Source organism: Kogia breviceps, chromosome 5 (assembly GCF_026419965.1).
Source record: "Kogia breviceps isolate mKogBre1 chromosome 5, mKogBre1 haplotype 1, whole genome shotgun sequence".
NCBI classification, from domain to species: domain Eukaryota; kingdom Metazoa; phylum Chordata; class Mammalia; order Artiodactyla; family Physeteridae; genus Kogia; species Kogia breviceps.
Window position 1 is genome coordinate 39,422,626 of NC_081314.1, and position 13,096 is coordinate 39,435,721.

At 39.3% G+C, this 13,096-nt stretch overlaps 1 protein-coding gene across 3 annotated transcripts in view; it reads right to left on the minus strand.

The window, feature by feature from the left end:
* Positions 1-10,953: 10,953 nt before the first annotated feature.
* NGLY1 (N-glycanase 1) overlaps positions 10,954-13,096 on the minus strand; it is a 59,337-nt gene continuing 57,194 nt past the window's right edge. The window contains exons 11-12 of one of the 3 annotated variants that reach the window (XM_059065574.2): positions 12,277-12,454; positions 10,954-11,891 (exon numbers count right to left, since the gene is read on the minus strand). In XM_059065574.2, the coding sequence (XP_058921557.1) occupies positions 11,716-11,891; positions 12,277-12,454 (354 nt within the window). In that variant the 3' untranslated portion in view covers positions 10,954-11,715. The remainder of the gene's footprint in view (positions 11,892-12,276; positions 12,455-13,096) is intronic. The other 2 variants (XM_067033891.1, XM_059065575.2) reach the window with 2 other exon arrangements.

The following is a 13,096-nucleotide window of genomic DNA, read 5'->3' on the forward strand; positions in this document are numbered from 1 at the left end:
GGAGGGACAGCACCTGCCCCTTGCTGGCAAGTGGGGCAGCACGGCAACCTGGCAACACCTCAGTGTAGACGCGCATTCCCATTCATGTGGACAGGAAAAAGTGGTACTTAGGTTTGCACTGTGCCTTTTGGACAGCTCCTCTGCCACCTGGCATTTTCAGGATATAGTATTTGATTAATAAAAATACCTTAATTTTCCCTAGTGGCAAAGGTACATGACTTGATTGCACGACCATTCGGTACTGACACTCCTTATCCTATGAGATGATTTGAATCCAACTGAAATTACAGCACTCATTTCTTCAGCCATGAATTTTTTTTTGTGATTCAACTGCTTCATGATTCACTTTAACAAAGTTTTCCTGCCATCATTCTGCCTTAGCATTTAATCTGTTTCAAATTTAAGTTTACAAGAAGTACAAGAGCTTTGATGGCTCCATATTTATTCAGTGAAGATCAAAGGCCTTCTTTGCTTTTCTTCGTCTTTTACATCTGCAAAGGATAACATAATATTTCAGATGACAGGTTTTCTTTCCACCAAAGAATTTAGCATGAGAATGCCTTCATTTTCAAGCATTTATTTTTCTCTAAGCCTAAACGTTCTCCAAATTATAAGCATGCTGCCATCACACATGGAATTTCATTCAGTGTTATGTTTCAAGAACACCAGGGATCTAACACACCATTCTTAATTGCCACCAGATACAGCTTTGTCCCTGTTCTTCCCACAAAGCTCTTTTCCTAGTAAGACTGGCTTTAGGGCTTATAAAATGGTATAAGTCAAAGGTTGTTATCTTCCTAAACAGATCTTAGAGAAGATGGCTCTTTGTTGTGTTGTTTCCGTCTGGCAAAGGATCATTGACATACTTAAAAGATGGAACACATATGGAGAAAAATATAAAACAGACAAAAGATTACTGTCCCAGTATATAAAGAACTAAAAATCAGTAAGAAAAGGACAAAAGAATCCAATAGAAAAGGAGGCAAAATATACAAACAGGCAATTGCAGAGCAGGGAACTCAAAAGATCAATAAATGTAAAAGGACACTCCAACTGACCAGTAATCAGAAAAATACAAAGTAAAGCAACAAAATACTATTTCACACAGATCATAATGGCAAAAGTTATAAAGTTTAGCTGATGGGAATGTAAGTCACTATGGACAACAATATGGAGGTTCCTTCAAAAACTAAAAATGGAGCTACGATATTATCCAGCAATCCCACTCCTGAGCATATATCTGAAAAAGACAAAAACTCTAATTCAAAAAGATACATGCACCCCAGTGTTCATAGCAGCACTATTTACAATAGCCAAGACATGGAAGCAACGTAAATTTCCATCAACAGATGAAATGGATAAAGAAGATGTGGTACATATACACAATGGAATATTACTCAGCCATAAAGAAGAATGAAATAATGCCATTTGCAGCAACATGGATGGACCTAGAGATTATCATACCAGTGAAGTTAAGTCAGATAGAGAAAGACAAACATGATATAATATTACTTACATATGGAATCTAAAAAAATGATACAAATGAACTTATTTATAAAATAGAAACAGACTCACAGACAGAGAAAACAAACTCATGGTTACTAAAGGGGAAAAGGGGGGAGGGATAAATTAGGAGTTTGGGATTAACAGATACACACTACTATATATAATATAAAATAAAAAACAACAACCTACTGTATAGCACAAGGAACTATATTCAATATCTTGTAATAACCTATAATGGAAAAGAATCTGAAAAATAATATATAAAGGTATACACACACACACATATCTGAATCACTTTGCTGTATACCCGAAACTATCACAACACTGTATATCAACTATACTTCAGAAAAAAGAATATTGTTATAAAGTTTAACAATATTGTGTGTAGGCCAGGATGAAGACAAGCAGGAACTGGGATAAACTGCCAATAGTACTGTAAGTTGGCATAAACATCTTGGAGAAAACCTGGCAATAAATGTGAAAATATACATAGACTGTGAGTCAGCAACTCTATATCTAGGAATATATGCTAGAGAAACTATACTTACCCACAAGGAGAAACAGGTAGCACTGGTTATAAATACTGCTTGTAATAAACACCAAGAACAAGACAAACACCCATCAGGTTGGTAAGGGAGAAATAAATTGTGATACTGTTAAACGATGGAATGGATTCAGCAGTTAAGATAGTTAAGATCTATATGTTTCAACATGGACATGGAAGATGACTGAAAAAGCGAATTAGTGAACATTATGTACTATTTATAATACTATTTATGTAGATTTAAAACTCTACAATTAATATTATATATTATTAAATATATGCATATAGTAAAAGTTTAAAAATCACGCAATAAATAAACTCTAAATTCCTGATTCCAGTTGCCTGTGGGGAAGGGAGAGAGGGAGTAGAGAGGACCCACAAGGCCTTCAACTGATTAAGTGCTGTTCAGATGTTCATTAGAAGATGAAGCAAATAAAACCAAATGCTAATAGCACAGGGAGATCAGCTCGGTGCTTTGTGTCCACCTAGAGGGGTGGGATAGGGAGGGTGGGAGGGAGACGCAAAAGGGAGGGGATATGGGGATATATGTATATGTATAGATGATTCACTTTGTTATACAGCAGAAACTAGCACACCATTGTGAAGCAATTATACTCCAATAAAGATGTTAAAAAAAACAACAAGAAAAACCAAATGCTAATGTATTTCACTTTCGAGTGGAGAGGACACTGGGTTTTGTTATATCATTCTTTCTACTTCTGTTTATTTAAAAATATTTTTAAACTGACGTATTAACAAGTAACAGTGTGGGATACCTGGAAAAAAATCTCTGGATGCTCACGATGATCCTTTTAAACGGTGAGGGTCAGCCGTTCTGTGGGGCCAGACACTCTGTGGCGCTAGTTCCTCCCAATGCAGTGACGATACTTATAAAGCATTCTGAAAATTATTCAGTACAAGGGTTCTTGTCAAAGACAGTCTTGAGAACTGAGCTTTGTCTCACAGAACACTGACTGAAGTCGGGGATTATAGAAATAAAGATATAAAAATTAGGCTTCCTGGTAGCACAGTGGTTAAGAATCCTCCTGCCAATGCAGGGGACACGGGTTCGAGCCCTGGTCCAGGAAGATCCCACATGCCGCGGAGCAAGTAAGCCTGTGCGCCACAACTACTGAGCCTGTGCTCTAGAGCCTGCGAGCCACAGCTACTGAGCCCACGTGCCACAACTACTGAAGCCCACACACCTGGAGCCTGTGCTCCGCAACAAGAGAAGCCACCCCAATGAGAAGCCCACGCACCGCAACGAAGAGTAGACTCCGCTCACTGCAACTAGAGAAAGCCCGCGCACAGCAATGAAGACCCAACACAGCCAAAAATAAATAAACAAATAAATTTATTTTTTAAAAAGATATAAAAATTAAGTTTTGTATCTGACATCAGAAATGACTCCTACCATCTTAGCTGACTTCCTGATGGATCCTAAGTTCCTGAACATTCAAAGACAACAACCTCTCCTAAAGCTATTCAACGTATCAAATTACTTTGCTTTAAGCAACTTGTACTATTAAGCAATTACCTTAAACTTGAGTAAAATACGCACAAATAAAATAGTACATTCCTTTAGGGCCGGCACGAACTTCAACACGCACACTGGCAGATAACTTCTATGAGTAAACTGACTGTAGGTAAAAGTGAATTAGTGAATAAATAAAACCATATGCAATCCATGTAGTCTATCTTTGATTTTACAATCTTGGTAGACGGGAACAGGGGATTATTTCTCTAAGAAAAAAAGTATTGCAAGTATTACAGCATAAGGTGACTGACTGACCCCAGGCTTCAGCATCAGAGCTGGTCAGGGATGTGGGCTTATGGTTCCTATGGCCCTTATCATGGGGATACAGGTCCTGCCTTAAAGAAAGCGCAGCTGCTGCCATTGTGCATGCAGTGTTGTCACAGCACCTAACTTTCGGATGTAAACTGAAATCCAGATTTTATGGTATATATAACATAATTTCAAATTGTTGGTTGAATAAGACTGGGGACAGCCCAAACCATGAGCTATGGTGCACTGAAAGAAATATTATGCACTTGTAGAAAGGATAAGGAAGCTTTTAAAATACTCACACAGATGGGATTAACATACACACGCTACAATATATAAAACAGGTAATCAACAAGGACCTACCGTGTAGCACAGGGAACTCAATATTCTGTTATAACCTATATGGGAAAAGAATGTCTAACTAAATCACTTTGCTGTACACCTGCAACTAACACAACATTGTAAATCAACTCTACTCCAATATAAAAAAAATACAGAGTGAGTGCCACAATATACCAAGTGAAAAAGGTGAGGTTCAAAACAGAATCTATAGCATAGTACAGTGTCTGAAGTGATGGAAAGGGGGGGAAATGTTTTTCCTGCTTATATTTTCAAAAAGAAAAAAATAGAATAAACCATGAGATCATAAAGGGAAAAGAAAATGCCTGAAACAAATGAATACTGAGCAGGGAGGGATGGGGTGAGGCTCGCTGGGGACTGGCCATGCCCACCATTTACACGGTCTGCTGTGCAGTCAGCCTCCCAACCAAGGGAAAGGCCTGCCAATCAGCAGCCTCCCTGAGTGAGGAAACCTAGGCCTGCCACCTGGTAGATATCAGCTTAGTCCTTAGTCATAAATACAGTCCATCAAACATTTACAAAAAACCAACCACATGGAACAGAAAACAAGATGAACAATGTGATATGATCCAGAAGAAAGTGGAGATAATTCTTTAACAGAACAGACCTCTGGGAAAGTTATAATTAGGAATCCTGATAATGTCCCAGGTATTAAACAAGCACAAACCGATTCGGAGGAGAGAGATCAGGAAGAGTCAGGGACTAAAGGTGATTATCAAACAAAGAGCCCACCCAACAGGCAAACACAGTCACCCTTCGTACCCTCTGGTTCCGCAGCTGTGGACTCAAACAACTGTGAGCCAAAAATATTCAGAAAAACCCTCCTCACTGTCAGTGGGAATGTAAATGGGTGCAGCCACTGTGGAGAAGTGTGGAGGGAGGGTCCTCAGAAAACTAAAAACAGAGGTGCCCTATGAGCCAGCAATCCCACTCCGGGGTATGTATCTGAAGAAAACAACAACACTAACTTGAAAAGGGACATGCACCCCAGTGTTCATTGCAGCTCTATTTACAATAACCAAGACATGGAAGCAACTGAAGTATCCATCGACAGATGAATGGATAAAGAAGATGTGGCACATATATACAATGGAATATTACTCAGCCATAAAAAAGAATGAAATAATGCCATTTGCAGAACCATGGATGGACTTGGAGGATATTATATTAAGTGAAATAGACAGAAAGACAAATAGTGTGTGATATCATTTATATGTGGAAACTAAAAAATACAGCAAACTAGTGTATAAAACCAAAAAAAGAAGCAGGCTCACAGAGATACAGAGAACAAACTACTGGTTACCAGTGGGGAGAAGGAAGTGGGGAGGGGCAATAAAGGGGTAGGGGATAAAAAAAAGGGTTATTATGGGGTTATATGAAATCATGTGTGAGACTTTTGAGAACTGTAAAGTACTATAGAATTTAAAGACTCCTTCATTCAATAAAAGCAGTAAATTTAAAAAATAAAAATCATTTCTTCGAAAAAAAATATTCAGAAAAAAAAATTCCAGGAAGTCCCAAAAAACAAAGCTGGAATTTGCCTCACACTGGCAACTGTTTACATAGCATTTTTACATTGTATTAGGCATTATAAACAGTCTAGAGATGATTTAAAGTACACAGGATATGCACAGGTTATGTGCAAATACCATGGAATTTTATAAAAGGGACTTGAGCATCCTTGGATTTTGGTACCTGTGGAGGGTCCTGGAACCAAACCCCTGTGGATACCGAGGGATGACTATATATAGAACATTTAGATAAGAAACAAAACTGGCTAATGAACATGATAAATTTTAATCTCATAACAATCAAGGAAATGGAAGTTAAAACTAGGTATTTTTCATCCATCGGATCAGCAAAAAGAGCAACGCTGTTTTAATTAACTGTACTAGTTTGGGCTGCAGTAACAAATTACAAAGACTAGGGGGCTTAAACCACAAACATTTATTTCTCACAGCTGTGGAAGCGCTAAGCCCGAGATCAGGCTGGGCTCCCCGCGAAGGCCCTCCCCTCTTCCTGGTTTAAGGATGGCCTCTTCCTGGGTTCTCACAGCTGGAGAGCAGAGAGGAAGCAAGCTCTCTTCTCTCCTCCCAAAGGCACAAATCCCATTCATGAAGGCTCCACCCTCATGACCTAATTATCTCCCAAAGGCCCCACCTCCTAACACCCTCACACAGATCACACTGCAGGGGGTGGGGGTGGGGAGAGGGTTAGGATTTCAGCATATGAATTGGAGTGGGAGGAGGGTACACCAACATTCAGTCCCAGACAGTAATCTCATGCTGTATCAACAAACCACTCACTAGCTCTCCTGGTTTCTGTGCACTAGGAATTAATTAGTGGTTTGGCTGGGCAGGTCCAACTTGCGTGACTCCTTCTCACGAGGCTACAGTCATTGAAGGCTTGATGGGGCTGGAGGAGAGGCTTCTATTGCTGTGGGTTCCTCTCCAGACCTGCTCGAGGCCTCCTGGAGTGGCCACAGGCCTCCTCCGGAACAAGCGGTCCAGGAAAGCAAGGCTTTTCATGACATACCCCCCCCCCCACACACACGGTCACTTATATTCTACTGGGCACAGACCAGCTCTAATTTAGTGTGGAAGGGACAACACGAAGACGTGGAAGTCAGGAGGTGAGGATCGTTGGAGGCTGGCTACCACAACTGCCATATTCAGTTTGGGGGAGAATGGGAGGGAACGGGTGCCCTGATAGACCACTGTGGGGCGTGTAACTGGTGTACCTCATTTAGAGGGCATTTTTTTTTTTTTTTTGGTATGCGGGCCTCTCACTGTCATGGCCTCCCCCGCTGCGGAGGGCAGGCTCCGGACGCGCAGGCTCCGCGGCCACGGCCCACTGGCCCAGCCGCTCCGCGGCACGCGGGATCCTCCCGGACCGGGGCACGAACCCGCGTTCCCCGCATCGGCAGGCAGACTCTCAACCACTGCACCACCAGGGAGGCCCTAGAGGGCATTTTGATAGTGGGTGGGTGGTAAGATTTAAAATGCAATATATCTTTGCAGGTATTCTATGTGAAGGACGTACGTGCAAGGAAGTTCAGTGCAGTATTTGCAATAACAAGAAAAAGGGGGAAAACCTAAATTAGGTAAATTAGGGAATGCATAAATTAAGGAATACTATGGAGCAGTTAAAAAGAATGTGGCAGATCTATGACTGACCATGGAAAGATTTCTAAGGCACACCGTTAAAAATACAAGAATACTCTTCCATTTACATAAAAAAACCAAATATCAATACACGAATACTGATTTTCTGTGGGTGCATATATATCTTTGAATGTCAAAATCTACAGAAAAGCTCTGGAAAGACACATGTAAAAATTTTGGTGGTTACTTCTGAAAATGGTACAAGAGGAGTGGGGCGTGAAGGCAGCACTTTTAATTCATAATACTGTCTTGTTTGAATTTTTAACAAAAATATATAATCTAAACATTTAAAACTGGAAAACAAGACTGAGTGACAACCCAAAGTGCCCTCTTACAGTGAAGAATTTGAGCTTTCGTGGCTAGACTTTATTTTAGCTCTTCGGAGACCCTTTATGGCTGACTTATGGATTTCTAGTTGCTACTACAATTTTGTTGATCTCAGATCAAGTCTTTAGAAAATTAAAGAAATAGAGTAAGGTCTCAACTTCTGAGTCTGCTTTCACTTGTTGGGGTGTAATGAATGGGAAACGGCTGTTAAGACAGTCTGGTATTAAAGTACCTGACTCTCCGCCTCTCAGTTTCATCAGCTATAAAATGGGGACAAGATATACTACCTACTATACAGTGCCACTATGATCCAATGAGACACCAAAGTGACTTGTACCTAGTAGACACTCAAAAGGTGGCCACTATCAGTGTAGGTCCATTCTAAATCTCTGATCAGAAATAAAGCACTGGTTTGATCAATATAAAGGATGTAACTGAATACATCCTAAGGGGAATAAAACCAATCATGACTTGTGTGGTTTACCCTTATTCTTCCCATGAGTACTTTAGGAAGGAATACCACCTTGATCGCAGCTTATAAAAGTGTATTTGCTTACTTCACTCTGTATGACAGACCATATATACACTCTCAAATGTAAAATAGCTAGTGGGAAGCAGCCGCATAAGCACAGGGAGATCAGCTCGGTGTTTTGTGACCACCTAGAGGGGTAGGATAGGGAGGGTCGGAGGGAGAGAGATGCAAGAGGGAGGAGATATGGGGATATATGTATACCTATAGCTGATTCACTTTGTTATACATCAGAAACTAACACACCATTGTAACACAATTATACTCCAATAAAGATGTTTAAAAAAAAGGGTATTTGCTTTACCATATGCTATCACTTATATGTGGAATCTAAAATATGACACAAATGAACCTATCCATGAAACAAATACAGACTCACAGAGAACAGACTGGTGGTTGCCAAGGAGGGAGAGGGATGGATTTGGAGTTTGGGATTAGCAGATGCAAACTATTCTATATTGTATGGATAAACAACAAGGTCCTACTGTACAGCACAGGGAACTATATTCACTATCCTGTGACAAACCATAATGGAAAAGAATATGAAAAAGAAGGTGTGGGTGTGTGCATATATATACACACACACACACACATATATATAAATATATAAAACTGAGCCACTGTTGTACAGCAGTAATTAACATAACATTGCAACTCAACTATACTTCAATAAAAATTTTTAAAGTGTATTTGCTTGAACTATAAAATCAAAACAGAATTTATTGTGTTGTAGAGAAAAAAATACCAAAGCATATATATCTATAGTAATCTATTATCAAATTATAATACATTTAGTCTCCAGGAAAGCTTAACTATAGTTAGAAAAATAACTGGCTCTAACATCAGTTTTAGTATCTCCTCAACTTGAACATTCCTACCAAAGTTATCTGTATTCATGAAACATGTAATACAACAGCAGCCCACACACAGGACTAGAATTCTATAGAATTACAACCCTGCAACTCGGTAGAAGGGAACACTGAGTGTACAAGTCGATCTTGCCTGTGTTACTAATCCACTGCATTGTTTAGACAGGCCCTTCTCCGGGCTTGAGCTTTCTCAGGGAGAAGTGAGGAGTGTGGATTAAATGATCTCTAACAACCCCGCTACCCTCGAATTCATGACACCGTGTTCTCTAGCCCTCCCTTAATCCGAGGCACTTCTTTTCCTTCTTAAGTGATCGAAACATCAGATGTAACTTCTTGTTCATCTTGAGAATGTGATTTCCAGCAAAGGACCTGCTTTAGAAAAACAACACTGCAACAGAAAGCAGACGGTCTGTAAAGTTGCTCAGGACGCCAAGGTATAAAGCCTGTTAGATGGTGAGCAAGGCCAGCCGGTGGTTCTGCAGCCTGGCACAGGTACCCCGAGCGCTTTGCGCTCACCCTGGAGTCACTGCAGACTGAGAGCTCTTACAATAAGATCCCAGGATCACTTGGAGGTTTGTTTCTGATCCAGTAAGTCTGAGGTGGGGACTGAGAATTTAAATTTCTAACAGTCTCTAGGTGATACTGATGCCACTGGTTCACAGATAATGAACACTTTTGAAACCACTGCCCTAAGCATTTGAATTTTAGATTTGTATCTTGTACAGGTTTTAAGAGAGAGAGGCTTATTATTAATTTTTACAAAATATAAATGGTCTAGTTTTGGTATCATATATTTGGATTCTGAAATTTGTTTTGATCAAGATAAATTAAAAACCCTGCAAATTGATTACCATTTTTCAGCTGGAAATAAAATTAAAAAAGATCTCCGATGACTGCTTTACAAAGGGCAGCTAATATGAGGGCCAGTTTATTCAGGGGGTTTGTACTATCAGCCTGTCTCTGCCTCAGTTACTTTGGCCTTACTTGTTTACTCACTACGCCGTACACATTACTGAGAATTGCTTTGTCTCATACCTTCTGTACTACTGCCAAACTTGTCTGTATCATAAAATATCTATTAACGTGTGTCAGGTACCCTGAGGTTGAAACTCTCAAGGAACACACTTAAGAAAAGTATGCAACTGCTTTTCTCTTCAGTAGTTCAACTCTGTAAAAATACAGGACATTTGAACTTTCTGCTTAGAGCCACAGTAAAACTTAGAATGTTTCCTTTTCACAGATAAAGTACATTCAGTTTATCTCTATTGCCATCTTTAACAGGACTGCTTGTCAAGCTCCAGTTTTTCTCATGAAGTGTTGTTCCACTTATCATCCAAATACTCACCGTGCCAAAACCAGACACTTAAGACAGGTAGGAGACAAGGCTGTCCAATTTCATGTATTTGGCCACTCTACGATGCTATGATTAACTTAAGAGTTTCAGAATTCCAGAAAATTTTCTAATATTCGAGACGTATTAATAAATTTAGATGCACAATCTACCTTTAAGTGTAACTTTTTAGCAAGAAGGTGATCCTCAGCAGAGTTGGACTACGATTAAAAGAAAACATAAGACCTTTGTTTCAGAATTCCAGTACATATTTCACAACGCATGTAAAGATGCTAGTGAGTTGCACAGGGTGAGAATGTCTGAGAACGTACTTTTCTGGCTGGGAGAGCTGGGAACTCGCTCTGCAGAACGTGACAAAAGGCATTTAGGGAGCGGGGCCGTGGTCGTCTTCGTGACCGCATCCCTCGCGGTACACACAAACACTTCATAAATGTTCACTAAGTTTAACTGGAGAGGTTACATGGAACACACACACAAAACTCTTGATACAGTATATACACACTGAATAATCCCAGTTACACAGTTTCAAAGTCAAGAATAAACATTTTATTCAATGAGGTAGATAAAAATACTCAAAAGTAAACTCAAAAGTAAAGCATTTTCAGAAGTGTCCACATGTTATGGATTTATAATGTATCTTTGAATTTATGCAGTGTTAACCGTTTTCATAATTCTTGTCTATTCAAGTGGTTTTCAATGTTTAGCATACTTATGATTTTTATTTAGCCAAAGTAATCACTAAAAAGATATAACGCAAAATAATTCATTTTATTTTTTAAATGCCTACGTATTTACAATCATAAAAATTTTCATGCTCTATAACTTATGAAATACTACACTTTCACGTTTATTAAAAATTAAAAAATCTTAGGAAATCTATTTCAATTACTTATGGAGAAATTAATGCCTGATCAGAAACTGTCAAATTACTATTATTAGCTTAAGATTTCATCATAATCATGAATAGCATTTAATCACAAACACCTTCATTTTACTTTTAAAACCATACTTACAATTTTTAGGTTAAAATCTCATAGTGGGGCAGTTAAGACTTCACTCCAAATCAGTCACATATGGAAGGAAGCTTTTAATTCAAGGTTTCATTAGGGTCCACAGTAAAAAGATACATTTTCATGAGGGTTAACACATGGATAGCCAACAAGGAAATATGCTAGCAGGGGGTAGAACACTGCTATCTAAGCATGCACGGAACCAACAGACTACTTTAGAACATGCTATGTCCTTGATTATTGCCAGCTTTTCTATAATGTTCAGGTTTTCAAAGGTCACTGAATTTTATAATTATCTCCAAACAATCTTCTTCAGGGTCATTTAAGCTTTGTCTAAACAGCTGGGTGTGTTGCCAAGCAACAACACCATCTCCTCTGCTTAATTCTGCTTCCAAAATAACTTCAGTGGCACCAGAAAAATCATGATAGGAGCGAAGAATTTTATCTGTTGGAGGAAAAAGAAAAATTAACACTTTGCTTTTGGTAAGAACATAAAGAGGTAGTTTCGGAATGCATTTGATATACCTGCCTTATAGGTAAAAATCAACCCTTAAAAAATAAATACAAATTATTCCTTATGGAGGAAATGTGTCCTCTGAAAAATGAAACAATGTTTTCTCCTTCCATTTGTGTTTCACAATAAAAAACATCAGCCCTACTATTAATAATGAGGTTAAACTACAGGTTTTAACTTAATTTTTTTTTTTTACTGCAACAGTATGAATAACTCTAGGCTAAGGAAAACTCTTAACTACATCTCAGATAAGCACACTCACTCTTCAGAGTGCTGAACACACACTTCACGATTACTTCTCCAGTCAAATGCTTACCGCCCGCCAGCTCTACTTGTGCTGTATCAGATCTCAATTTCCACTGTACTGTTCCTGTCTCAAAAGTCTGGCTACTTGTCTTAATGGAAATGCTATCTACGTTGAGGCCAACTGACCCACATTCAAACTTCCAGGAAATGTAAGCATAAGACGATCCTTCCTTTCGGGTTAAATACACCTATAAAGTAGGAGGGAGAAAAGGAACTGTCAGAGATAATCAAACAGTGTAGAAAAACACATATAGTCAAAGTCTTACTGCTACGGGAACTATGCACGAATGGCAATTTAAAACATAACTTTTCCCCAATGAAAAGATTTTTACTGCTAACGATTTTTCATTTTATTAGCAATCTTTGCTATAGCATCTTTTGCTATGGATGAAAGGTATTATTTGAATACAGGTGCCTCAGTAAGTACAGCCCTAAGGCTGCATGCTAACCAAATTTTGGTAAATAGTATTCTCTTTTAAATTACCAACTCCATCTATTTATTTTTTATTTATTTATTTGTTTATTTATTTTTGGCTGCATTGGGTCTTTGTTGCTGCACGTGGGTTTTCTGTGGCTGCGTCCAGTGGGGGCTACTCTTTGTTGCGGTGTGCGGGCTTCTCATTGTGGTGGCTTCTCATTGCGGAACACGGGCTCTAGGCGCGCGAGCTTCAGCAGTTGCAGCACGCGGGCTCAGTAGCTGTAGCTCACAGGCTCTAAAGCACAGGCTCAGTAGTTGTGGCTCACGGGCCTAGTTGCTCCGTGGCATGTGGGATCTTCCCGGACCAGGGCTCGAACCCGTGTCCCCTGCATTGGCAGGCGTATTCTTAACC